Here is a 27,776-nt window from a genome sequence, read left to right as displayed (position 1 = left end):
TCTCTAACAACCAGGAACTCCCAATTCAGGATGATGGCGGAGGGAGGAGAGGCACACAAACATGAATGCAGCGGCAACATGCAGTTGAAGGACAGGTAACATCAGTCTAGGGCATCCAGTAAGGCTGGTCATAAAAGGTGGCACCTGGGCAGGGTTTTGAGGGATGCAGAGAAGTTTCCCAAAGAAGAAGGGAGGGATGAAGGTAGGTTCCAGCAAAGTCTGTTGGAAGGGGAAGGGACTGGCCTTTGGCCCTAGCCTCACACACATGAAGGGCCTTGAACTTAAGATATGATGTCCTTTCCAAATGAGGTAAGTCACTCAGTCACGGAGAGACATTTTGGGGTTGGAAGATGTTCATTGTGTGGCTGTAAACATGGACCCGTTTTCAGGCCACACTGTCATGGGTACATTATAAGTTAATCTTTTTCTAAACCAGTGGTTCTAACAAATGGGCAATTCTCCCCCTCTGGGGAAATTTGGCAATGACAAGAGACATTTTTAATTATCATGACTGGAAGGGATGCTCCTGGCATCTAGTGGGTAGAGGCCAGGGATGCTGCTAAACATCCTACAATGTACAGAGACCCCCACAATGATTATCTGATCCCAAATGTCATTAGAGCCAAGTTTGAGAACCCCATTCCAAATTCTCAAATTTCCATTTGATAAGCACAATTATGGAGCCTGTGCGGCATAGTGGTTAAGAGCTCGGCTGCTAACCAAAAGGTCATCAGTTCGAATCCAACTGCTCCTTGGAAACCCTATGGGGCAGTTCTACTCTGTCCCATAGGGTCGCTATGAGTCAGAATCAACTAGACGTCAGCAGGTATGGTACAGTAAGCACAATTATATTGCATTGTATTCTTGGTATGTCAAGGCATTAATTTTTTCGAGGAGAATATTTAAAATACACAGGTAACCTCTTTGTTTATTTTTTTCTTAATAAAACAGGAATCTTGAAACATTGAAAGTGGTTCCATGCAGAGGGAACATCATGTGCAAAGCCTCAGCACTGGGAGAGCCCACATCTGTCATCTGCTGTGCCTGGAACTGAAGATATGAAAGGCGGGAATTGAGGCTAAAGAGGGTTAGGGGCTGTATCACTAAGAGCTTTGATTGTGTCCTGGTATGGAAAGCCCTGGAGCAAATCTGAAGTAGGGGGAGGATGTGATTAGTTGTGTGTTCTAGAAAGATCCCTCAACAACAATGAGATTTAGTTTCATACCCACCCAAATGATAAAAGTTTAAAAGTCTGACATTACCAAGCATTAGCAAGGATGTGGAGCAACTGGAATTCCCATATCCAGCTGGGGGGAATGTAAATTGGAACAACCAGTTTGGCCTTATCTTGAATATGTGAATGTCCCTGACCCAGTAATTTCACTTCTAAACTTATGCCTCCAGAGAAACTCTCATGTCTTAGTTTGGGTTCTCTAAAAAAAAAAAGAGAGAAATCATTGATATATACATAGAGAGAGAGAGAAAGAGATTTACTTCAATGGGTTAGTTCACACAATTACACAATTGTGGGGCTGGCAGGTCCAAAATCTTCAGGTTAGGCAGGAGGCCAGAGACTTCTGCAGACTTATGTCCTAAGAGCCATAGGTCAGGCAATGAGAAGACTGCAGGGTCAAAAGAGAGAGAGCTCTGCCAGAATACCCATTTATATTTGGAGGCAGACCACACCCCCAAGGAAACTTTCCTTTAATTGATTGGCTGGTCACATCAGATCATATCATGGAAGGTGATTACATTAAAAAAATTTTTTTTTTTCCTTAGCTTACCTTGTATTACATTATGGAACAGTAACCAGTCCAGTATCTGGCCAAGTCACTGAGAATCATAGCCTAGACCAGCTGTCACATAAAATTAACCATCACACCGCACATATGGGCACAGGGACAAGAATACTCATTGCTGCCCTATTTATGTTAGAAAACAGAGGAAAGAACTGAAGCGTTCATTCTAAGGAAAATGCATAAAAACATTGTGGGTTATTTACACAATGGAATACTATACTGCTGTGAGAAACGAACAAACTAAAACTTCATATTATCAGGGTGAATGAATATTACAAACATGACAGTGAACAAAAAAAGCAAGTCATAGAAAAATATCTACCATTATGGTACCATTTATATGCAGCATAAAAACATACAGAATATGATGCGTGACTTAGAGATTCATATATTTCTGGTCAAAGTGTAGCAACATGCATGATAATAATGAAGCCAAGATTCAGACCCTGGTTGCCTCTGGAGTGGGGGGAAGGAGGTAGTAGGACTGGAGGAATTCAATGTCATCTGGAATGTTTTCTTTCTTAAGCTGGATGGGAATGTGGAACAGACTTTAAAGGGCCTTGTTATCCCACCTCCTGGTGTTTATGCCCATGTATGTCCTTGGGTATGGGCAGGACCTGTAACTTGGTTATAACCAATGGATTATGGCAAAGCTGACAGATGTCACTCCAGCAATCACATTATGTAAGACTCCATCTTGCTGGCTGACTCTGTCTGGAGTCTCTACATTGTTGGCTTTGAAGGTGCAAGCCACCAAGAATCCTACAGCTGCAAGGAAATGGATTCTGCTGAGGACTTGAGGGGGCTTGGAAGCAGATCTATCCCTAGTCTGATGAGAGCCCGTCCCCAGCTGACACCTTGATTGCAGCCTGCTGAGAGCCTGAGCAGAGTCCCCAGCTAAGCCATGCCTGGATTCAGGACCCACAGAAACTGTGAGATCATGAACCTCTGTAGTTTAAAGCTGCTGAGTTTGTGATAATTTGTTACACAACACAGAAAACAAATGCAAGAGGGTACCAAGTCGTTCGTTATATTATTAGCTATATTTTGGGATATTTGAAATACATTATTATTGAATTAAAGGAAAAGGTTCAGAAAGACCTTTCTGATGCTCTCACCTGTAGGAAGGTGAGGCTGATGGCAGGGTGAGCTGGAGGCTGGAGGCCAGGGAGGAGGCTGGGTGCAACAAAGCAGGAAAGAAGGGATGGAGCGGGGCAGGGAGATGGAGAAGCAGATGGTGGTGGTGGTGGTGGTGGTAGTGTGGTGTAAATGAGTGGGTGACTGAGTATGTGTGTGGGTAGAAGATTCCCTTCTGTCCCTAAATTTTGAAGAAAGGGAGAGACCCAGCCCAGCATCTCCATCAAAGCCTGGGAAAACTGGATCAGAGCGCTACCCTCCAGAGCAACACAGCTAAGCCTCATTTGGGGGTGAGGGAGGGAACAAGGGCAGCATTTTCCCAGGATCCCCTAGGGATCCTCCCCCGAGTGAGGACTGAGGGTGGGGCCTATGGGAGGGTCAGATGGGGGATGGGAAGAAGCAGCTGGGCAGGGCTGGCCAAGTCTCCTCTCCAGGGAAATGACCCCCTCCAACTCCAGCCTGCCTGCCAGTGGCAGAGACCTTTGTCTTGTCCCCCCCAGAGAGTGAGACCCCCATTCCTGCCCTCACTGGTTCTCAGTTTTCCCACATTTACAGGAGGGTTGGTCCGTGGGGACCCTACCTGGGTTGGGGGTAGGATGGCGGAAGATGCTAAAAGCACCTTCTAAATGGCCAGGGGTGTCCCATTGGCACTCCTGTGGAGCCCCGACCATCTAGAAAGCTGTGGGAGAAATAACTGGAGGCACAGAAAAGGCAGGCAGTTTGTCCCAAAACATTCAGGTCTTCTAGGAGTGGAACGGGGCTTAGGGGCTCAGGCTGAGCCCCAGTGGGCTGCCTGGGATAAGTCTAGGGTGGGGAGATGAAATGGCATTAGGAATGAGGACTCCTTGCTGGATGTGCTTTCCTAAGACTAAGGACTCTTTCTTTGCCTTCCTTATATTACCCTTACAACAACCCTACATTTATTGATGAGGAGCCAGGGTTCATAGAGGCAAAGCTACTTGCTCACAGGCTGCAGAGAGGATAGGCAGGTCTGTTTGCCCCATTGCCAGACTGTGGAAGGGAGCGGGGAGAACTCAAATAAGGCTTTCCCTAGGATCTTTGGGCTGGGTTTTAAAGGCTAAATAGAAGTTCTCTAGGTGGGTTTTTAGGCATACCTAAGGGGAAGGGCATCCTAGGGAGAGAGACCAGCTAGGAACAAAGCAGAGAAGAAGAAAAAAAAAATGCAAATTTTTGTTAATGATTATTTTATTTTTTAAATTACAAAAGTAGTACATGAAAATCATAGTGCAATTTTAGAAAGTGAAAGGTATCCTCTCTCCCACCCCTAGCCTATCACATTTCCCAGAACTAATAGCTATTATTAACTTGGGTATGTATCTTCCTGGATTTTTTTCTTATACAGATATTTTTTAAACAAAACCAGGCCCTGTTTAGATATTGTTCTTCAACTTGCTTTTTTTTTTTTTTTTTTCCACCTGTTCTACTGTTTCCATGGGATACATTTGGGGAGAGCTCACTGGGCAAGAGAGAGGGCCTGGAATTTGTTTTTTTTTTTTTTTAACGTTGATTACATTCTTCATATTGCAGAACTGTTATCACTATCCTTTTCTGAGTTATTCTACCACCATTAATATAAACTCAGTGCCCCCCAAGGAAAAACTTCCTGCTCCCCTTGCCTCCTACCCTTGAAAGCCACTTTGTTTTCTATGTATTTGCTTATCTTACATAAGTGAGATCATACCCTATCTGTCCTTTTGTGACTGACTTATTTCACTTAAAATAATATTTTCCAGGCTCATTATGTTACAGCATGTATCAGGACTTTATTTCTCTTTATGGCTGAGTAGAGCCCTGATGGTGCAGTGGTTAAGCGCTCGGCTGTTAACCAAAAGGTCAGCAGTTTGAACCCACCAGCTGCTCCACAGGAGAAAGGCGTAGCAGTCTGCTTCTGTAAAGAGCATAGCTTTGGAAGCCCCTATGGGGCAGTTCTACTGTGTCCTTTAGGGTCTCTGTGAGTCAGAATTGACTCGATGGCAATGGGTTTTTTGTTTGTGCTGTTTTATGGCTGAGTACTATTCCCTTGTATGGATATACTACATTTTGTTTATCCATTCATCTGTTCACGGACATTTTGGTTGCTTCCACCTTTTGGCTATTGAGAATAGTGCTGCAATGAACATCAATGCACAGGTTTCTGTTTTCCTTCCTGCTTTCATTTCTTGTGGATATATACTAGAAATTTTGGTGGACATTTCCACCAACGACAGGTAACACCTATCTATTTGAACACCCCTTGTCTATTTTTGCTAAGATGAGAGGTAGAAAGTAGTACCTCCTTTTTTAATGTACACGTAATGGATTGTTTCTGAGTTGAACACCTGTTGGAATGTTTACTGCTTGATACATTTCTGTTGGGAAGGGCCTCATTGTGTATCCTTTGCCTGTTGTTTTTTTTTTTTTTTTTTCCTTCTCTTTTTGTTGTTGATTGAATTTTTAATTTTTGAGTTGTTGCAAATTTTGTGAAATTATCTCCCATTCTGACATAATTAGTTTAAAATATTCATTTTTATATATTAAAGTTATAAAGCCACATTGCAGAAGATTTGGAAAATGGAGAGGAGAAAGTGGAAAAATGTCACTTACCACACAGATGTCACCCTTTGTTAATATTTGGTGAAAATATTTTCACTTTGATGTTGTAATTACTGCTGTGTTGTTATACATTTCTATTCTGTGATTTGGTTTTAAGAGCATGACCTTCAGGAGGCATTTTAAAGGCTTTCTAGTGGATGCCCAGTAGTTCCCTCACCATCCACTTCAGTTGAGCATTTAGGTTGTATCCAGTCTCTCAGATTTATAAGTAATGATGTCCTGAACATCTCTGTATCCAGAGCTTCTTGTAAAAGGTGCTTGGATAATTACATGGCATCCAAGTCTTAAAATTGGAATTATTGTCTCAAAAGCATTACCCCCAAGTTATCCTGCCGCTTCCTGCCTGCTGCAGAAGCTTTTACATGTTCTGCGCTTGTTCAGCAACTTTTCAGTTTCTCCTGTTTGATTCCTGAAAAGGCTAAACTCACCCTTTGAGGTTTGCAGCCCCCTTCTGCCAATTTATCTGTGGGGGAACCGCCCTGGGCAACCCAGCTGGGTAGGCTGCAATGGCTGATTTCAAGACTAACTGTTTAATAAATCCCAAATGCATAATAGGATACGCATGGAGTTGTCAGGACTCAAACTCAGTGTCCCCAAGAGCCAGGAAGGCATGGGAATGAAGGGAACAGGTGGAGATGAGAGATGCAGAAATGGCCATGGCAGATGCCCAATCCCCTCAGGGCCAGACCTGATTTTTTTCAAAAGAAGCCAAAAACTCACCTATTTTCAGTGAGCCTCTTAATTTACAATTGTTTGCAACCCTTTCACTTGTTTGTAAAACACGGTGCAGCCCAAACAAAACTTGTCAGACAAAAGTTGTCTGCTGACTGGATAGTGCCCTGGGCTGCTGATTTTAGACCTCTGGGCAGGTGTTCACCTGGGAGATGCTAACTAGTTAGTTGTTGCAACACCACTTGAGTGAATAACCCTCCACCCCGGCATTGACTCGGGATACCGCCTTTATCATCCATTATCTTGTAAATAATAGGGTGGCTTTTCAGGCTTACCTGAGTGAGTCTGCGCCATTGATCTGTTTATTCTTACAGCAGAGCCTCAGGTTTGAAGGATTGCGAGTCTCATTTAATATCGGAAAGTGCTACACGCACACATGTGTACACACGCTGCTTTCTTTTCCTCAATCTTTTGACTTGTTCTGCTGGTCTTTCTTGTTAGGTTTTCTGGCTTGGAATTTTTATCATTTTGCCTAATTCCTTAAAAAAAAAAAAAAAAAGAAGAGGGTGTGGAATTTTGATTGACTTGTACTTTTAAACTAATTTGGGGTCAGCCCACTTAATTTGGAGGACAGGCCCCTGTTGTTTGTCTTCTGTCCTGCCTCCGGGTGAGTTTGTCCTGGGTGAGGGCAGGTGGCCGGCATTCCTCCAGGACCTGACTCCCACCTCCACCCACCCCCACCCCCACCCCCACCTTGGCGTCGTCCATTTGTGTGGCCCTGGGAAGCGGGAAGGGACTTTGGAAGACAGAGCTGATCTCTTAAGAATCGCTGTGGTGCGACCTTGTGCAAGTGACAAAGTGACAAAGGGGATTTGGTTTCTTCCCATGGAAAATGGGAATAACAACTCGAAGCCTGGAAGTGTTCGGGCAGGAGGAAAGGTGGAATTGGGCCAAGCAAGCCAGCGTTCTGGGCCGGCTGGCCCCACCTGGGTGCAAACAGACCGAACAAAGGCCGACCCCACCCCGGCCGCCCTGGCGCCAGGCCCCACGGAATCATAAAGGCAGCCATCCCCTGCTAATGGCGACCACTTGTGGCGCCTTGCCTGCGTGCCTGGCCCGGCCTGGGTACTTTGTGGCCACAAAATCGAAACTGTTTACCCCACACAATGGCTCTGGGCCTTGGAGTCATTGTTAGCAGCTAATTGTTTTACGGAGGAGGGAACAGAAGCCACTGGAGCAGGAGTCCTGCTGCTCCTTAGTGAATTACTAGGACTTGAACCCAGGGCTTCCCTGCATTTCCCTGCTCCTGGAGGTCACCTGACCCCCACCGCCACACAGCCCCAAGCCTTCCCCGGCCCTGCCTTTGCCCCCCAGCCCCACCCTCCATGAACTGCCTGGCAACCAGAGAGAGCTTGTCCTCCAAGGCAAGGATTGCTGTCCATTTCATTCTCCACTCAGATGCCAAGAACAAATGGGGCCAGCAAACATCTGGGGGATGGATGAATGATGTTCAGAGCGCCTTCCACAACCAGTGAGAGGTTCAGGGGACACAGCAGGGACAAGAGGCACAGAGACAGCAGGGATATGACAGGTCCTGCCCTCTTGAGCTGACATGGCAGGGAGAGGAGGCAGAGGAAGTGGGCTCAGTTCCTCTGCTTGTTTCTTGTCCACTAGCCACCTCAGCGCCTACACCAGTGCCTGGCACATAGTAGGTGCACCCAAAATATTTGTTGACAGAAGGAAGGAGTAAACCAAGGGGTAATAGAAAAACAAGGCGAGGCCTCTCCAGTCAGAGTGCTGGGCTCTAGATTCTGACCTCTAAGTCCTGAGCTCTGGGTCCAAGTCCTAGGCTCTGAATTTGAGGCTCTAGGCTCTGGGCCTAGAATCTGGGCTATGGGCTGTAGATTCTAGATCCTGGGCTCCAAGTTCTAAATTCTGGTCTAGGTCTCCTGTACAAGGTTCTTGGTTCTAAATTATAGGTTCTGAGTTCCAAGCTCTAGATGTATTTGGGGTTCCTCATTCAGGGCCCCAGGTCCTAGGCTCTAGGTTCTGAGCTCTGGACTCTGAGGTCTGGGTGCTGGGCCCCAGGCTTGGAGTTCTTCGTTGTAAGTTCTGAGCACCAAGCTCTAGGTTCTAGATGTAGGGGTCCAGGCTCTGTGCTGTGTTTTGGGCTTTAGGATTCTGAGTTCTGGGGTACAGGGCTCTGGTTCCTAGTTCCTGGGTTCCGTACTGTGGTTTCTAAGTTCTACGCTGCAGGCTCTAGACTTTAAGCCCTGAGCTCAGGTTCAAACAATTCAGGAGGCAGCATATGATCAAGAACCAATGGTATTGAAGAAGTCCAAGCTGCACTGAAGGCATTGATGAAAAACAAGTCTTCAAGAATTGACAGAACACCAGTCAACAAACGGATGCAACTCTGAAAGTGCTCGCCTGTCTATGCCAAGAAATTCGGAAGACAGCTACCTGGCCAACTGACTGGAAGAGATCCATGTTTGTGCCCATTCCAAAGAAAGGTGATCCAACAGAAGGCAGAAATTATCAAATAATGTCATTAATATCACACTCAAGTAAAATTTTGCTAAAGATAATTCAGAAAAGTTTGTAGCGGTACATCGACAGGGAACTGCCAGAAATACAAGTGAGATTCAAAGCATTCAACTTTGTGGATCATAACAAATTATGGTCAACTTTGCAAAGAATGGGAATTCCAGAACACTTCATTGTGCTCATGAGGAACGTGTACATAGACCAAGAGGCTTTCGTTCAAACAGAGCAAGAGGACGCTTGCTTCCCAGAGCAAGTCAAGAAAGGTGTGCATCAGGGTTGTACCCTTTCACCATACTTATTCAACACGTATGCTGAGCAGATAATACCAGAAGCTGGACTATATGAAGAAAGTGGTATCAGGATTGGAGGAAGACTCGTTAGCAACCTGTGATATGCAGATGACACAACCTTACTTGCTGAAAGCAAAGAGGACTTGAAGCACTTACTGACGAAGAACAAACAATAGAGCTTTCAGTATGGATTACACCTCAACATAAAGAAAACAAAATCCTCACAACTGGACCAATAAGCAACAACATGATAAACAAACAAAAGGTTGAAGCTGTCAAGGATTTCACTTTACTTGGATCCACAATCAATGCCCATGGAAACAGCAGTTAAGAAATCAAAGGACGTATTGCATTGGGCAAATCTGCTGAAAAAAAAAAAAAAAGCTACAAAAAGCCTCTTTAAAGTGTTGAAAAGCAAAGATGTCACTTTGAGGACTAAGGTGTGCCTGACCCAAGTCATGGTATTTTCAATTGCCTCATACGCATGTGATAGCTGGACAATGAATAAGGAAGACCGAAGAAGAATTGATGCATCTGAATTTTGGTATAGGTGAATATCATGGATTGAATTGTGTCCCCCAAAAATATGTGTCAACTTGGTTAGGCCGTGTGTGGTTGCCCTCCATTCTGTGATTTTCCCGTGTGTTATAAATCATAATCTCTGCCTGTGGTTAAAAAGGATTAGGGTGGGATATAACAGCCTTGCCAGGTCACATCCCTGATCCAATGTAAAGGGAGTTTCCCTGGGGTGTGGCCTGCACCACCTCTTATCTCTCAAGAGATAAAAAGGAAAGGGAAGCAAGCAGAGAGCTGGGGACCACCAGTAAAGCAGTGCCAGGAGCAGAGTGCGTGCTTTGGACCTGAGGTTCCTGTTCTGAGTTGCTCCCAGACCAAGGAAAGACTGATGGATCACAAGGACCTTCCTCCAGAACTGACAGAGAGGGAGCCTTTCCCTGGAGCCAGTGCCCTGAATTCAGGCTTCTAGCCTACTGGACTGTGAGAGTATAAACTTTGTTAAAGCCATTCATGTGTGGTATTTCTGTTACAGCAGTACTAGATACCAAGAGTGAAGAATATTGAATATAATGTGGACTTCCAGAAGAATGAACAAACCTGTCTTGGAGGAAGTACAGCCAGAATGCCCATTAGAAGCAAAGATGGAGAGACTTTGTCTCATATACTCTGGACATGTTATCAGGAGGGACCAGTCCCTGGAGAAGGACATCATGCTTGGTAAAGTGGAGAAAAAAAAAAAAGTAGAGAGTAAGCAAAAAAGAGGAAGACCCACAATTAGACGGATTGACACAATGGCTGCAACACTGGGCTCAAACATAGCAACAATTTAGAAGCTGGCGCAGGACCAGGAAGTGTGTCATCCTGTTGTATGTAGGGTCGCTATGAGTTGGAATCAACTCAACAGCACCTAAAAACAACATGAGTGGCTACTCTTGTAGCCGCTTGAGATGACGGAGTCAGCAAGAGGTGCCATCGTCCAAACACAACAGGAACAAAGGATAGTTGTCATACATTGATGATCAGGAAGCAGTGCTCAGAGGTTTTGGTGATCAGTTGTCATTTATTGGATTTATCATTTATCAGAAACATGGGTGACTAAAAATGTGGGTGACCAGGAGCATTAATGATGAAAACATTTGGTGCTCACATTCTTGATGACCAGGGATGTTACAGCAAAGTGCAAATAGGAGACACTGGTGATCAGAATCAATGACTGGAGACATAGGGTGACCAAGTCTATTGTGGATTGAAGGCACTGATGATAAGACTCATTAATGATTGGAGATTTGATGATCAGACATTGTTGACTGGTGATACCAATGACCAGGCATATTGAAAACAGGGACATTGGTCGTCAGAGATTTTGAAGGTAAGAAGATTCAGCAATCACTGATGTTGGTCATGAGGGACATTGGTGATAAGAGATCTTGGTGATCTAAGTTGAACAATCAGGGATATAAGTAACCATAGTCATTGGTAACCTAGGACACTGGTGATTAAAGACGTTGATGATGAGAAAATCTGACCGTAAGAGGATTCTGTGGTTAGACTGTGATGAATTGAATTGTGTCCCCCCCAAAATGTGTTGAATTTTTGGCCCTTGACCTGTGGATATAATCGTTTGGAAACAGAGTTTTCTTTTTTTACGTTAATAAGATTGTACCAGAGTAGGGTGGGTCCTAAACTTAATCACTTCTGAATCACAAAAAGACCAGACTATAAAGACAATGTTCTATATCCTTCTTTGGTGAGTAGTGCCTGGGGTCTTAAAAACTTGTGAGCGGCCATCTAAGATATATCTATTGGCCTCATACCGTCTGTAGCAAAGGAGAATGTAAAAAAAACGAAGACACACCAGGCAAGTATCAGTCCAAAGGACTAATGGACCACATGAACCAGAGCCTCCACCAGCCTAAGCCCAGAAGAACTAGATGGTGCCCAGCTACCACCACCGACCACTCTGACAGGAATCACAATAGAAGGTCTCAGACAGAGCAGGAGAAAAATGTAGAACAAAATTCAAATTCACACACACATGCAAAAAGACCAGACTTATTGGTGTGACAGAGACTGGAGGAACCCCCAAGACCATGGCGAACGGACACCCTGCTAACTCAGAACTGAAGCCACTCCCGAAGTCCACCTTTCAGCCAAAGATTAGACAGGCCTGGAAAACAATAACATATGTGAGGATCGTACTTCTTAGTTCAATCAAGTATTCGAGACCAAATGGACAAGATTTACCCAAAAGCAAAAACAGGAAGACAGGAAGGGACAGGAAAACTGGGTGAATGAATATGGGCAACCCAGGGTGGAAAGGGGGAGAGTGCTGACACATTGTGGGATTGCAACCAACATCACAAAACAATTCGTGTGTAAATTTTTGCATGAGTAACTAATTTGTGCTGTAAACTTTCCCTTAAAGCACAGTAAAAAAATTTTAAGTTTTATTCTAAGAAAAAAATCAGGACACAGAGACAAATGTGGAGGGAGATAGAAACCATGTAAGTTTCATCTACAAGCCAAGGAACCAAGAAACACCCAGAGCTACTTACAGGGAAGGATTAGACATGTCCGAGACCCCGATTTGAACTTTCATCCTCCCAAACTGAGAAAAAAATTTTCTGTTTTTTAAAGCCACCCACTGTGGTATTTGTGTTAAAGCAGCACTAAGAAACTAAGACAAGAATATCAGTCATCTGATATGTAGTTGGTTAGTGATATCGGTGAACAAAGACAGTGGTTATCAGAAATATTGGCAATCAGCTACATTAAATAGACATATTGGTGAATAGAGATATGCTGACCAGGAAGGAACATTGGTTGTTATGTTTTGCAGATGTCAGTGATCAGAGCCATTATGATCAGAGGCTTTGATGAAATATTAGTGATTGGGTGTTGGTGATCAAGTGCTAGTAACCAGACATCTGTGATCTGCACATATCGGTCATTTATCAAAGGTGAAAGTGATCGACAACATCAGTGACCAAGACATTGGTGATCAGGTTTGTCAACAAACAGGAATACTGGTGACCATATATCTCAGAAACCAGGGCTGATCGGGACTCGGGGGAAGGGGGCATGGGGGATGGCAGTCCTTGCTGGGTTCTCTAAGAGCCTGGCGGAAGCCTTGCTGAGCTCACAGGAAGATCAGGGTGTGAACCAAAGGCTGGAGAAACCATGGCCTCCCAGGCATCCACCCAGTGGGCAGCCATGGTCCCTGGTGCTGGCAATCAGGAAATTCAGATGGAGGGAGAAGGCAGGGGGAGGAAAGCCAGGATCTCAGTAGTAAAATCAGACCCATGGCCACCTGGACCCAGGGGCCCTTCCCCTCTAAACCCAGGGGGGCCCAGGAGCAGTGCAATCTGGCTGTCCTAGGTTCCCGTGTCCAGGATTGGCAGACCGGGGCCCAGGAGCCCACAGCACAGGCCAGAGGCATTCACAAAAAGTATTTTATTATTTTTAACTGTATTCACTTTAAAGGAATAGGAGAATAGCATACAATTTTTACAGACAATATATAAATGTTGTACATTACATAATTAACAATAACTTAGTTCACTAATCCAAAATAAAACAAGCCAAATAAGACATAAAAACAGAAAATACTGTCAATTCTTTTTCTTATGCGGATATAGGTACAAAATAAGTTACTTCTCGCTGTGGTCTCCTGCAGCCATCCCCTGCCTGTATTGCACTTGGTTGACTACATCAGCACAACCCTCTTCCTGGTCCCCCCGCCACACCCCACCACAACTGCATTCAGAATCTAAGCACAGTACACATTATGTACAGCTGTACCTTGAGAAGGATCCAGGCAGCCACAGCACAGCAGAGCAGAGCCCCAGCGTCTCCCGTGCCCCCTCAGCAGGGGTGCAGCCACCCCTCACCCTAGCTCTGCCCACCTCCAAGTCTTGCCTTTATACCACCTGTCAGACCAGAAAACCAAACCAGCCCCCAAGCCAAGAGTAGCCAAGACCCCTTACCCAGGCACTCAGCTCCAGGGTATGGGATCCAAGAAATCCTCCAAAAAGAACTGTGAAGCTACAACCTGGGTTTGTAGATTTTATTTCTTTCCATAGCAGAACTTCTGTGGTAACGTACAATTGACTGGATCCAAAAAGAGTTTAAAAATAAAATAACTCATCAGCGAGATAAGCTTACGCAGTTTGTTTTTAAACATTTTTTCTTTTATCTCAGAGTGGGAGGGGAAGGGGCTGGGGGGTTAGCAGAAAAGGGATGTATGTACAGCGGTCCGTTCCCGGGCTGAGAAGACAGGGCTGCGGCTCCAGCCCATTACAGGGACATGGACCACAACAGCTTCAGCCTCAGAGTCAGGGGAGCGATCTGGGAGACGTTTCCCCTTTCAAGAAAATGTCGTTTCCTTCCTGTGACCCAACCCTGGCCTGGGAATCTGCGCAGGACCGCCTGTGATTGTCTCTCCCACAGGGGCCTGCCCTCCAGGACCAGCAGCTTGGCCCACACCAGCTCACCCTCCCGTCAGGGGGTCCTTCTGGCCTCGGCCCAGCCCAGCCTGGAGTCCATTTATTTCAGAGGAGGACACCAGAGGTGCACAGAATACAGGTCGAGACCCCCAGATCTATCCCAGAGACCTGGCAAGGAGACCAGCTGAGCGGCATTTGGCCTAAGGAGGGTTTGGCCAGGAGGACTTGGAATTGCTCGGATCTCCGTGTCCTTAGGTCCTTGTTATAAACAAGAGCAAAATAAATTATTTTTGCCTACTCCTTTTTCCTTCTAAAAATGTCCCTCCTTTGCTCTTCATAAAGTTGTCTTTTTTGCTCTCCAAACAACTGTTCGTGATGGCAATCCCACCTGGGTGGCAATGAGCAGAGGCAGCCTCTCCACCCAGGGGGTGGGCTTCACAGTAATTGCCGACAGGTGGGGTGGGCACCGGTCAGGGGCCACAAGGAGATGGAGGCCTTCGGCTCGGCTGCGCAGGCAGGAGTGGCAACGGTCTTCAGGGAAGGATGGGCAGCCAAGGGTTTGTCACCCATCCTGGGGGTGCCCAGTCTTGCTTGGCCTTCTCCCTACTCTACATCCATCTGTCCGTTCAGTGGAATGCTATCCCTAGCCCATGGCGGTCACCATGCTGGACGGGTGGGGGTGGCCAAAAGAGAGGCTGGAGGAGGGGTGGATGGGTGTCGGCGTGGGCAAGATGTGTCCGGAGTGGCTGAAGGGTGGGAGATGACCCACAGGCGCCATGTGTCCCGCCAGGGCGGCCGCACTGAAGGGGGATGACTTCTCCTGCATACACTTAGACAGCTCCTCGAAGCACTCAGCCCCCTTCTTGCTCTTCTTGGATTTGTTGGACATCTTCCGGTTCCGAGTCTGGATCCCTTCCTTCTTCATGGTCAGTGGCCTGTTAACCTGGGGGCAATCACCAAGCCTTCAGAAAGTTGAATTCCCTTCCCAGAGCAGATCCCACACTGAGGGGCAGAGCTGGACTAGAAGGCCCCCAGGAAGCCAGGAATTGGGTCCTTCAACTGACCGCTAGCACTCCCCACCACAGCCCTCTCACCCCGCACTGTCAGCATTTCAGGAAGGGCTTTTCACCGAGTGGGACCTGCACCAAGTGACCTGAATGCTGAAGGACTTTCAGCATCCCTGGCTCCTGCCCACTAAATGCCGGCAGTACCTCCACCCCGCTCCGGACAGCCAGGCTCTCCCCACAGACTGTTTTGTAAGCATAGATACCACCACCGAGCCCTCCTGGACCCTTCCAGTCAGCCGCCTCCCAAGCAGGGGCGTCCCTTCTTATAGGGAGCCCTTCTGGCATCCAGGGCCAGCAGCAGCGGCTTCCCAAGCCAAGCCAAGCTGGATACTGTGGCTGGGCCCAGCCTGGCAGCACAAAGCGCAACGTCCTTGGGGAGGAGTGGGGCGGGGCGCTCACGTTGTGCAGCTTGTAATAGAGGCCACAGGCGTTGCAGACGGGGTCTCCATTGGCGTTTCGGCGCCATAAGGTGGTGGTTGTTGTCTGACAATTTGCACAACAGGTGCCTGCTCTCCTGGCAGCCGACTGGGGGGTGGGGGAGAGAGACAGCGTCAGTCAGCACACTCCCACGCCCTACCTCGACCTCCTTCCCCAACCCCTGTACCCCTCAGCCCCCACCAACTTAGCCCAGGCGCAGTAAATCTCACAGGGGAATCAAGGCATCTCAGAGCCGGGGAATTTTAGAATCTGAGAACTGAACAAGAGTCACAGAACTTCAGAATAAAGAACTCTCAGAAGCTGGATCTTAGAATCAACAAGAGCTGGAAGGGAAAAGCAGCCACCTCGCCCAGCCCCCAACCAATCTAACTCCACAGCCAGGGAAACCAAGGCCCTGAGGTGGGGCCGCCTCGGTCCCCTGGAGCCTCTGGGTCTGGTGCTGCTTTTCTGTCCCCCTCCAACACCACTCCACCTCAATAATCCCTTTTCCTGGGTGATTCAGCATCCCTGGGGCCAGAGCAGAGAGGGCCCATACTGCCTAGGATGACAGAGGGACAGGGTGGGGGTGTAAAATGACCCTTTCAGAGTGCCTGGAGCTGCACTGTCCAGCAGGGTTACCACTACCACATGTGGCTATTTAAATTAAGTTTAAATTAACTACAACTTAATAAAATAAAAAATTCAATTTCTTCAATTACCCCAGCCACATTTCAAGTGATCCACACGAGGCTACCACAGGTATAGAACATTTCTATCTGGCAGTGCTGGTCAAGAGGTCCTGATTTAGCCCCCCAGCCCCTGGCGTTCTGCCCAGCCCCCGTACCCCAAAGCTAAGAGCTCTAACCCTCCAGCCCAGCTGAGTGCCATAGGCTCTCAGGAATGCGGGGAAAGGGTGGGTCTGGAAACGAGTCTGGTTCCCGCAAAAGGGTGCTGTTAAAGCTCTGCTGGCAGAAGACAGGAGGGAGCTTTCACCCAAGGCAGCAAAGCCCAGCTCCGCTTCTACCCGTGTCAGTGGCACAGTAACAGACCAGGTCCTCCAGCACTTCCCAGAGCACTGTGGGCTGGAATCCACCAGACAGCCGATGGGGTGGGGGTGGGGGACGGGGTTGTGAGGCCAGCAAGAGTCTGGACCGGCCCCAGGCCCGAGGCTGCTCACAGAGGGGCCTGGACAGACCTACGGCCGCGTGGGGGCGGGTGGGGTGAGTAAGCAGCCCGAAGCTGGAATTCTGACTCAGGGGCCAACATCGTATGCTCCACCCCTACCCCCACCCGGCGGCCCTCACCCCTGCCCTCGCTCCTGGGTAAAATGGGTCCCCAAAGCGGCCGATTTAGGCCTCATAAATCACTTCGCCCTGAAAAAAAAAAAGTATTTATTATTCTTAGCATTTTACGCATTATTTGCAGAGCGGAGGGTATTAGAGATTTCAAAACAGCCCAGCAAGAGGCAGGCCTGAGCCGTGGAGACTCTCTAAAAACTCGCAGAGTCCGGAAACAGATACGCGAAGTTTCCTTATCTTCGGGCTGCAGATGTCCGGATAGGAAACTCCGGCAGGAGATCCGAAAGGGCATTTTTTTAAAATCACTCAAATGAAAATACACAGTATAGGTGACTCCATGGAAAAATAATAAAGGGCAGGTTTTTTTGGTGGTTGGTGTGAGTGTGTGTGTGTGTTTTATTTAAATAAGCATGAGGAGGCTGTGTGTTGGAAAGCAAGGCAGCGCTGCCCTGAGCGATGAAGGAAAATTACTTCATGGCCCTATTTTTAAAAAGAGTTAAACAGAGGCCAAAGGATGGAAGCTGGGCCCGTGGACACTCAACCTGAGTGGGAAGGGTTACCTGGTGGTCGCGTAATCCCTTCAGGCCTGGTGGGCTGCAGGGGAAACCTGGCCTGACATCCAAGCAATTTTCATGATAAAAGGGGACTTCGAGGGGCAAAGCATCTGCATTTGAAGGGTTTAATTTTCATTTACTTTCTTTAACTGTCCGCTCCTGCTCAGGTTAACGTCCACCGGGCGCTGCTCAGACCTAGGACGTCCACCCCCAGCCGGCCCCAGCCCGTTGCCTACCAGTCTCCGCTTGGGCTTGATGAGCGGCCGGTTCTGCCCGTTCATCTTGTGATAGAGCCCGCAAGCGTTGCACAGGTAGTGGCCAGTGCCATCTCGCCGCCAGAGAGGGGTGGCTGTGGCCCCACAGTTGACACACTCCCGGCCTTCTGAAGGGAAACCGGAGAGACGGGAAGCCTGTTTAACTCACTGTTGTAGGGAGGGAGCCGGGGCAGGCGAGCAGGCGCATTGGGGCCCGGCACCGACCCTGGTTGGTGTCCTGTCTGCCTATGCTGGGGTCTAGCAGGGGACGGCTTTTAGTCCCACCTGGGCAGGAAGAGGAACCAGAGGGTCTCCTCCACAGGAGGGAGGTGCAGTTTAAGGTCAAATCTCCCTCTTCAAAATCCTCGGAGCAAGAAGGAAAGGAAATGAGGAGGCAGGGAGGAGTGGGGCCAGGGCCCCAGGGATTCTCAGAGTGACCAGTAAAGGGTATTTACAGCAAACTTTGCTGAGGGCAGTGGCAGGAGTCACCAGAGTGGCCTGACTGGGCTGGGGAGTCTTCCTCACTGCCCCCACTCCCACCCACTTGCTGACTCCACTCAAAGATGTCTGTAGTCCCCTGCATCTCTGTTCTGTGTTCTCTTTCCTCACCCCACCCTGTCTTTCTGCTTTCAGTCCAGGGTAATTCCCTTCTTTTTCCCCAATTTTTTCTCCTTCCAACGAGGCCCTAGGATTCAGTCCCAGACTGGTATCTAAGTTGTTGTTCTGTAAAATGAAACAAACCCTTACGTTTTTAGACTAAATGGCCCTGTTTTTTCGTTAAAGGGCCATCTGGAATTGAAATAAAAAGTAAAACAAACTTGGGAAAAAGGACTAAGAAAAAGCAAACCGGCTGGTCTAAACAGAACAGGGGCCTCGAGCCCACAATCACAGTGGGCACTTGCGGGCAGTGGGGACAGTAGCTGCCTAGCATCGGATTACCCGAGAAATTTTTCCCAGTTTTGTTTAAGTTGTCAATATGTCTGGGCAAGAAAAGGGGTTTCTGAACTCAGAACCCCCTTCCTGAACTCAGGAGTAAAAGTTTTTAAAATCTTTCCCCTTACTTTCCCCGGTTTAAAGGGATCGGAATGACGTGATACAGGCAACAGGGGTCCCTGAAGAGCTCTGCAACCAGATTGGTGACAAGCCCAGTCTGGGCCCAGCCAGCTTCTTGTAGGCAAAGGGGCAGGGTGCACCTACGGCTTCCTCCCTCAAGTGCCCTCAGGGAGGGGAGAGTGAAGGTCGGCCAGGGGTAGGGAGCAGAAAGGCACGCATCCAGGGAATTTTGCTCTTGGGGCAATCTCCCAAGGAGATCGGGAGCCATCAAAATCCCAGGATTGGACTAACCAAGTCGGGGAACCAGATTCCTTAAGGATCTGGAGCCTCTGGAGTACACGCATGAGCACGCATACGTGCTCACAAACACACGTGTGCACACAGACTCGGTTTCCTCACCTACCTGTTTTATTCTCATGCTAAGTGCACTAGGTAAAGAGGCAGTTTGAATTTTCAGGTAAGATACAGGAAGGGGTAGGGGCAATTCCTGTTCAGTGTTCTGGTCTGGCAGTGGCCTACCTTGCAGAGGGAAAGTGAGGGTCAAAGAAGGAATGGAACTTAGAGAAAAGGACAAAAGTTTTAGGGTTCCCTCTCTCCCATCCCGGGATCTCAAATATCTGCTGGGAGCTATTGGAGGTGGATGCCACCCACCCCCAGATCTGGGAGACTGACACAGAGCGCCCTTGCTCCCACTAGGTTCCTGCACCTGCCTTTACCTGAGCAGGAGCGTGCCTTGTTGCGCTGCTTGGGGGTGAAGCTGGAGGCAGGGCCGCCCAGGAAACCTCCAGGGTGGAAGAGTCCGCTGCCGTAGTCGTGGGCAGTGGCTGGCACATAGGAAGGGTAGGTGGGGATGGGGTGGTGTGTGGCAGGCTGGGTGCCCATGGCCGCCAGGCCTGGGCGCAGCGGACTGCTGCTTTCCATCTTCATGCTCTCAGTTAGCGACACTTGGTACTTGACGCCATCCTTCTCCTCCCCCCGGGCTGCACTGCCTCCAGCAGAGGATGAGGCCGGGGAGGCAGCCCCTGTGGTGCTGGGGTCAGGAGACACTTCTTTAGGTGGCGTGGGTGGGAAGCCAAAGAGGTGGGAGCCCGAGTGGGCTGCGGTGGGTGTGAGGGAGGCCACCGAGCTCCCGCTGCCTCCCCCACTCCCACCGCCAGCCCCTGGGTACACGGAAAGTGGGCCTCCCGGGCCTCCAGCAGCCGAGGGGTGCAGTGGAGTCTTGGAGAAGGGGCTCACGGTCCAGGGATTGTGGTGGTGTGCTGCAGCAGCAGCAGAGAGGGCTGCTTTGCCCCCGTCCAGCCAGGGCAAGCCAGGGCTGTGCAACAAGTGTGGCCGGCACATCTGGCCTCCGGTGAGGCGGGCTGCGGGTCAGAAGGAGAGAGCACACGCACACACACCAGTCACATCCCCAGCCCAGCACACAGGACAACTCACACACCAACCAGCAGTAAACCACCCCCCAAAGAAAACCAGAAACATAACACCCCAACCGGCAATAATCAGGAATGTCAGTCAGGAACTGATGGCCCAGAAGGAACCCTAGTGGAACAGGGCCCAGAGGGCACCCCCACCGGCCAGATGAAAATGGCCAGAAGCCCCAACAGCCCCAGACCCTTTGCAAGAGGCCGCGGCCCAACCTGCCGGCTGATTTCTCAGCTGTCCGGACTCCGGCGGATCCCACATCCGGGAAGCAGGTCCGGGCCCTCCTCCCCTCGCTCGGCCTGGTCGGAGGGCCTGGCTCCCAGTCACCCACCGCCCCAGGGCTCACCGTGTGCGGGGCTGTAGGAGACGCGTGCCCGCGCGTGCGCCGGGTTGGCATAATAGGGGTTGCCCTGTGAGTCGAGGTGGTTGAAGAAAACGTCCACCTCGTCGGGAGGCAGCAGCTGCGCGGGCTCCATGTAGTTGTGTGCCAGGCCCGGGTGGTGCGAGTCGGGGTGCTGCGCATTCAGCACGGCGGGGTGCGCCATCCAGCGCGGCTGCTCTGGCGCCACTTCCATGGCCAGCAGGGGCTCGGGATCTGGGTGGAGGCGGCAGCGGCCCTGCGCGACGGAAGAGGGCGTAAGGGGCGCCGCCAGAGCCCAACACCCCTTAAGTGCCCCGATGCGACGTCCCGCGTGCCTCTGCGCCCCAGCCGAGCTTCACCGCGGGCCAGTCCCGGGTGGAAGAAAGTGCGAGGTTCAAAACGAAAGGAAGATGCGGGAAGGAGGTTCAGCCACGCACTCTCACATACGACCCCCGGTCCTAGAGCCATACACCTGTGCACATGGGTTCAGACACGGGGACGAGCCGCGACACCAGTTACCCCAACAAACGCATACAGAGTCGCACTTTAGTCAGACACTCACATTGAACCCCCACCCTCCCGGTACACAAACACATAAACACAGACTAAAAGTTGGAGACAGGCGCCCGGGCACCCACTGGGGCACATGATCACAGCGACACGCACACATCTACACTTGGCGCCGGCTACACAATCTGACCTTCCCCCGCAAACACGCACACGCAGCCCCACCGGCCGAGAGCCAGCCCTCGGGCACACTCCCGGGCGGCCTAATCAGGACCTCGCTCCAAGGCACACCAAAGCAGTCACCCGCAGCCTCCTCCTGGTCCCGGAGCCCCCGAGGAGACCCCTCGGCGCTAGGCGCGCCCCAGGCCATGGCCGGGTCTCGCACCCCAAACTTACACACGCAGCGCCGCAGGGAGGGGGTTGAGGCCACAAGATTTGGGCAGCACCGGTAGAAGCCCGGGGACCGCGGACCCGGGGACGGCGCGTCCGGGGGCTGGCTGGGCTCAAGCCGTAGAGGCAGGGGGCAGCGCGCGCCTCGGCCTCGGGCCCGCCGGTCTCCGGCCCCTCGGCATCCTCCGGCCGCCCTGGCGCCAGCTGCCGACTCCTGCACAGACATGAAGCGGGGGCCGCGCACGCCTAAGAAGCCGGCGCCAGCCAATCAGCGCTGCCCGCCGCCCAGCCTCCGCCCCCCATTGGCTGCGCCCGCAACTCCGGGGACGCTCGACTCCGGGACTGACCCTCCGGCCTGCCCCCGGCCGCCCGAGGGGCCCCTCCCCGCGCCCTCCCGGCGGCCCCTGCTGCCAACGCCCCCTCCCGGGAACCTCGCCCCGCGGGCAGACCCCTGCGCCCCCTCTCCCGGACACTCAATTCCCCCAACCTCTGGGACCCCCTCCCGGTAACTAACTACCAGCTGGGCCCCTCCTTCCCCAACAGCCCGTGTCGCGCACCCCCTGGGTGTCTGGGTGTCCTCTCCCTGGGACCCCAGCCCCTCCACTCCTAGACCCCACCTCCTTTACTACTGAACGTCGCCAGTCCGAGTCCAACACCTCCTATCCAGACCGTTCCGTCTCCCACTTGGGCGCTGACTGAGGGGTAGGGGAGTGGGGAGGGCTCCGAGGGCAGCTTCGGGACAGCAGGGACCTAGAGGGCAGGAACCACAGGTCCCTGGAAGGCACTTGGGCCTGGGACATGCAGCGGCTCTGGGCTGTGCCTGACCGAGTAGAGGTGTCCAGGCCCGCGGTTCCAGGAAGGGGGAGGGGGAGGGGGGCGTCCCCTCCCCGGGCGTGGCCTTTGCAGACCAACGGGCCGAACTGCCTGGGGCCAGGCTGTGGAGACCCGGACTGGCGCCGGCGCCGGCTGGAGGGAGAAGTCCCCCGGGCAGGAGGAGGCTTTTTTTTTTTTTTTTTTCTCCCGGGGGTCTCGAGGCGGTTTCTGGGGGAAAGGAGGCGGTGGTCTGAGTACTTTATCCCCTAAGTCACCTAGAACTGCTTCCACACACCTTTCTAGCCTGGAGATCTAGCTGTGTGGGCCGGCTGGGCCCGGTGCACAGATCTCCTTTCTTCTTCCCCATTGTACAGATGGGGGAAACAGAGGCTGGAAGGGAGCCTGAAGCTGAGGAAGGGGGTCAGGTACAAAGAAACTTGGGGGACTGAGACAGGTGCTAGGTAATGGAGTGAGTGGTGGACGTCCCCCAGCCCCTCTCTCCTCACAGGGCCCAGGACTCTGGAGTAGAGGCCCTGAGGGATCCCAGGTGGGTCAGGGACAGGGGGAGTGCAGGGGTCCCGGCCACCTCCGGGAGGGTGGGGGGAGGGGCGGCACGATTGACAGTCGGTAATTGGGTAACTGGAGGCGGCTTCTCCGGCCCGGCGGCCCCGCCACCGCGACGCCGGGCCCCTGACGTCACCCGATTCGCCAGGAAATGAACTTTTTAATAATCCAAGGAGGGAGGAAAGCCCTCGGCCCCCTCGGCTCGGCTCAGGGGGCGCCCGGCCGGGCCCGGCTCCGCGGGCACTTTCTCATCAACCCCTCCCAGACCCGCTCAGGGCAGCGCCGAGGGGCGCCCGGGCCGGGGCCTGGGACCTCGGCCTGCCACCGCGTCCAGCTGTCTGTTCGTCCGTCCAAGGCCCCGGCACAGGTAAACGCGTGGGCCTGGGTTTCGCACTGCGCCCGGGCTAGGAGCGACTGAGTCTCCGGCCCTTGGGGACCCGCCTGCCCTGCCGCCCGCCGAGTCTCCCTCCCGCTCCGCTTCACTCCGGGGCTCGCGCGGGGCCGGGACTGCTCAGAGCTCCGCTCTCCGGGAGAGGAGGTCGGCGCCCGCCAGGAAAGGCCCGCCGAGGCCGGGAGCTCGAGCAGGAGGCCGCGGGCGCCGGGCCTGGGTGGCCAGTTGGGGCAGGTGAGCAGGCGGGTTCGCGCTCCCTGCAACGCGCGCTGTCTGGTGGGGTCCGGCTGTGCCTCGGTACGTCTGTCTCTCGGCCTCCCTACCTCTCGCTTACGATTCTCCATTAACGCGGAAAATGCGATCTCCGAGCTGGTTTTGCGTCCCCGAAGTCTAGCGGGAATCTCTCAAAGACACCCGCGGCCCCGGGGACAATTCCCCGTGTCCGGCAAGACTGCCCCGCTCAGGCTCGAACCTCGAGACCCAGAGCGGCGGCGGGAGCCCGCCGGGCGGGCTGGCTGGCCGCAGGGCCGTGAATGCAGAACCCAGCAGAAGCTTCCCGCCGTGCGGCGACCGGCGCCTTCGCTCGAAGTGAGGTTGACGCGCCGCGCGGGCAGAAAGCAGGTAATGTGCCCTTTTCCCTCAAAGGCGCGGTTAAATAGTCCCCTCCACCCCTAGTTCTGGGTGGATTTGGAGTTTCAGGACCGTGAGGTCGGCCTCAATCTCCTCCTGAGCAGCGTCCTGTCTACCCCGGGGGTGGAGATGGCCGGCGCGGCACGGCCCCTTGCCCGAACGCCAGCTCCTGCGCTGCCCGCCGGCCAGACGCAGAGCGGCTGGGGATCTAATTACCCTGCTCTGCGGCTCAGAAAATCGCCGCGTGGAGGGGCTTAGCAGGGCGGTTAAGCGATGCTCGAACTGAGGCCTCCGGAGACCCGCACCAGTCTCCCTGCCTACAATTCTGGCGTAGAGAAAAAGGGAAGAGGGCCCTGCCAGATACCCCCGAACCCTGGGGATGACTTCCGCGGAGTGGCCGCCGGCAGTCGGCTCAGCAGAGGCCTCCACCGGGCAGTGGGAGCTTCTGCGTTGGACACGGGACTGCTGCGTTCTCGGACAGAAAAGAACCCGCCTGCAAGAGAAACGCGAGACGCCGGGTAGCACGGGGCCAAGTTAGCCAATAAAGGAGGCCCCGAATTCGTGAGAAGAGAGTGTGTTTGTGTGTGTGTGTGTGTGAGTGTGTGTGCGTGTGTGCCAGACAGACCGACGGACGCCAGCCTGGCGCCCGGCCGAGAGCGACCTGCCACCGCGGCCCCAAACAGATCTATGGGGAGGGCCAGGGCGGCCCCCAGGATTCGGCTGGGGGATGCAGGGCGCCACCCCGAGCGGATTTATTTCTCCCATCTTAAGGCCTCGGGCTTTGGGGTCCGCAGGACCCCTTCCGAGGGAACACGCTCCTTTTCCCAATTTTCTGTTCGTTCTGGAGTGTTGCTGAAAACGCGAGCCTCAACCTTTGATCGCCCGGAGAAGCTGTCACTTTCCCTGCATAGGAACAAGATTTCGCGGAGCACTGGAAAGGGCTGCGACGAAACTGAATTTTCTAAGGGCTTTTTTCAAGTGACCTGAGACTTCTCCAGCTGGGAGTGTCCTTACGGCCCGGGGTGCTTTTACCCAGAGGCTGGGGGAGCAGGAGATCCGGCGACCGGTTCTAGAGAGCCTCGAGGGCCTCAGGCTGCGACTCCGGGCCCCCCAGTTCTCCTCACCGCACAGGCAGGCCACACCGTGCCCTTTTGTTTAAACTTCGCTCATCCGAGGCGACCCCCCTGGGACCATAAATTTGTTCTCTCTTTGTAATCTAATTCTTCTCGCCTTTTCCAATGGGCAGGCTAATTGGCCGGCTGAGGAGGGGGTTCAAAGAAATTCGTTTGCTTAGGGGCTGCCTTCCATAAGCGTATTTAATTCGGAGCCCAGTTTCTTCTCAGCCTCACACTGCCAATGTACCTTGAGGGGCCCAGGGAGGGGGTGCGCGGCTTAGCCAGAGGGGTTCAGAAGTCTCCTCCAGGGAGAGGGCTCTGGTCTGCTCAGATCTACAGGAGGCCAGACTACCGCTCCAACGGCCCCACCTGCTATTTGGCGTTCACTCCCAATTCCCCAAATCAGAAGATTCCCTTTCTCCAGGCCTCCCTGCTGGCTCTCCCACCCCATCTGCGTTCTGGGCCTTTTGGAATCATAGAGACCAGGCCCAGCGTCCTAATGTCTCCGTGCCCTGAACCAAGTAGCCCCGGAGCACCTGTATCTCCTTACCCGGTTCTAACCCCCAGCCCCAAGCCGGGCGGCCTCCTCACAGGGTCCTGCAGAGACCCGCAAACCATCAAGCAGTTTCTCCCTTCTGCGCTAGCAGCCACGTTTTACCCAGAGCCCCCGGCTGCTTTGACAACTGGTAAGCCGGTTTCGTTAGGCGCAATTTGTCTGCAATTTGTCAGCCAGGCATGGAAAACGCTCTTCAGGAGCCTGGGCAGCCGCTCCGGCTCTACCTGCTTCTCTAATCCTGCCTCTTATAAACGAATCTCAGAGCGGGGGGCGGGGGGGGCGCCTGCGTTGACCCGATCCCAGCTACGGCGGCTAGGCAGCTCACTGCCAGATGTTCCCGACACCAGGAGACAAGCCTTTTTCCAAAACAACGAATTTCCTTCCGTATTTTCCGGGAAAGGAGCGGCGGTCACACCCGAGGACCCTGAATCCCGGGCTTTTCCCCCTTACGGCTGGGGCGACCCGGAGTAAAAACCTGGCCGCCGCCAAAGGATTCTAAGCGGCCGGCATCCAGACAAACCCAGACCGCCGTCTACGCCTCCCGGCGGCAGATCCCAGAGTGTTCGGCAGCCCCATTCTTAATGAAATCCCACTAAACATATTCCGACTCCGGCTTGGGACAGGGTGGCCGGCTTCCAGACCCCGCGGTTTCCCCCACCCGCAACCCAGCCACACAGAATAAAGGGCCAACAGGCGCGGCGCGGGGGCGCATGCAGGAGCTAGCCGGGTTAAGCCGCGCAAAGCCGGTGCACGGGACCAGCCGGCAGGTGCAGCCGCCGTTCGGCGGCCCTGCTCCGGCGCACCAGACGCAGTGGCCCGGGGGTGGGGAGCACCCGGGACAAAGGCCTAGCTCTAGGGGCCAGGGGACGCTTTGCGAGGCTCTTTTTCGGGGAGGGGGGAAGCGCCAAGGGCTCTTGGCCTGGGGCTCTAAGAAGTGAGACGGCAAGGGACCCGAGGAGGGCCAGCTCTTCCCAGGTTCGGATCACCCTCCGACCTCAGGCCCCTATGGCCCCTAGGGTTTGAGACTCTAGCAAGACCAGCAAGAGCCCCTAAGGCCGCATGTCAGGGGGCACAGGGCCAAGCGGACCTTCTGATGGGTTCCAGCCGGCCAGGCCTGGGAGGCGAAGGGTCCCAGGTGAGGACGGGGAGGACTTACCGAGGGAGTGCAGCTGGCGGCGCCCCCGGGCGGACAAGGCCGGAGCGGGGCGCACAGCGTGGTGCGTGTCTAGGGGACGCGCGGGGCCCCGGCGCGAGCTGGCTGCGCTCACCAGCGGGGCCCGGGCGGCGCGCCGAGCGTCCGCATGGTGCACAGTGGGCCGCTTTTGTTCGTTGGGTGGCCAACGGGGGCCGACCGATGTGGGGACGCCGGCGCCCAGAAGATAGGGACTTGTGCTATGAGCCCCGGCGCCGCTGGCCTGGCAACCTCCCTCCGCTCCCGCCGCCTTTCCCTTCCCCAGGCCGCAGCGCCGCGGCTTTTTATTTCGACAGCACTTTGAGGGGGCGGGGGCGCCGCGGGTGCGGGGGGAGGAGGGTGCCTGGGGCTCTGCGCCTGGCAGCCGGGTCGAACCGCCGAGCCCGTCGGCCAAGGGCCGCCAGGCTCTCGAGGCTCACACTCCCTGCTCGCCCACACTCCACATTGCCTCCCTCACCGGGGTGCGCACACACACACACACACACACACACACACACTCCCCTGTTGTCAGGCATACATGTTCAGAAAGCCTGAGAAGTCCTTATTCTGAGACACGGGGGACCTTCTTGACCCAGGACACGCGCTCACACACGCACATATACAGTCGCCTGCCTCCTCCAACCCACTTCCAGTAGTGCTCACATGGGCACAGCTGTGCACATGGCTGTATTGATGTCCCCAGACCGGCAACTTGGGTCACACCGCACACATGTGCACACACTCAAATGTCGCTGGGCACTCTGCCACACACTCACACTTTCAGGCTGATTTGGCTAAGTGTTGACACAACCCCCCAACCCATTGTTACCAACTTTAGAGGGGACCAGAGAATGTTAGGAACCCAGTTTCAGGCTTCTGCCAACCAGCCCCACACTGGAGCGAGCGAGGGAACAGAGGGCTTGTCCTGGGAAAGCTGGGTGGGAGGGCCAGGTGTGGGAGTTCTCACTTCAAGAAGGTTCCCTAGGTTAGAGCTGCTATTAAGAGTGAGGGGAGCTGGGTACTTGATGTCTGCTCCAGAGTCCCTACCATAGAATTCAGCCTGCAGTGGGCTGTCCTGAGTGCTGTCCCTGAGATCCAGAGAGTGAAAGCGGCCTGGAGGATTTTAGGCCAAAGAGAGAGTGCCCTGCCCTGGAAAGATAAGGCGGTGTGTGGCCCTGGGGAAACAGGTGTGCA

At 52.8% G+C, this 27,776-nt stretch overlaps 1 protein-coding gene across 2 annotated transcripts; it reads right to left on the bottom strand.

Moving 5' to 3' along the window:
- Nucleotides 1-13,108: 13,108 nt before the first annotated feature.
- GATA2 (GATA binding protein 2) lies at nucleotides 13,109-21,551 on the bottom strand. Of its 2 annotated transcripts, none has more exons than XM_049863136.1 (6): nucleotides 21,349-21,551; nucleotides 20,431-20,701; nucleotides 19,379-20,023; nucleotides 17,496-17,737; nucleotides 15,486-15,611; nucleotides 13,109-14,962 (listed from the first exon to the last, which is right to left on the bottom strand). In XM_049863136.1, the coding sequence occupies exons 2-6, from the start codon at nucleotides 20,657-20,659 to the stop codon at nucleotides 14,663-14,665; spliced, it is 1,542 nt and encodes a 513-aa protein (XP_049719093.1). In that variant the 5' UTR covers nucleotides 20,660-20,701; nucleotides 21,349-21,551; the 3' UTR covers nucleotides 13,109-14,662. The 2 variants fall into 2 exon arrangements, with proteins under 2 accessions (XP_049719093.1, XP_049719095.1); XM_049863138.1 differs by having other exon boundaries at nucleotides 17,592-17,737.
- Between the last annotated feature and the right edge of the window lie 6,225 nt (nucleotides 21,552-27,776).

Source organism: Elephas maximus, chromosome 20 (assembly GCF_024166365.1).
Source record: "Elephas maximus indicus isolate mEleMax1 chromosome 20, mEleMax1 primary haplotype, whole genome shotgun sequence".
Lineage (NCBI taxonomy): Eukaryota > Metazoa > Chordata > Mammalia > Proboscidea > Elephantidae > Elephas > Elephas maximus.
This window is presented reverse-complemented; position numbering and strand designations above follow the sequence as displayed.

What these genes read in the sequence shown, in the direction of transcription:
- GATA2 (XM_049863136.1), bottom strand. Translation starts at nt 20,659, where the DNA reads ATGGAAGTGGCGCCAGAGCAGCCGCGCTGGATGGCGCACCCCGCCGTG. An exon ending in CTCCTACAGCCCCGCACACG is followed by an intron (nt 20,024 to 20,430) that starts GTGAGCCCTGGG and finishes TCTGACCCGCAG; the next exon opens with CCCGCCTCACCGGAGGCCAG. An exon ending in TCTATTACAAGCTGCACAAC is followed by an intron (nt 14,963 to 15,485) that starts GTGAGCGCCCCG and finishes GATTGCCCCCAG; the next exon opens with GTTAACAGGCCACTGACCAT.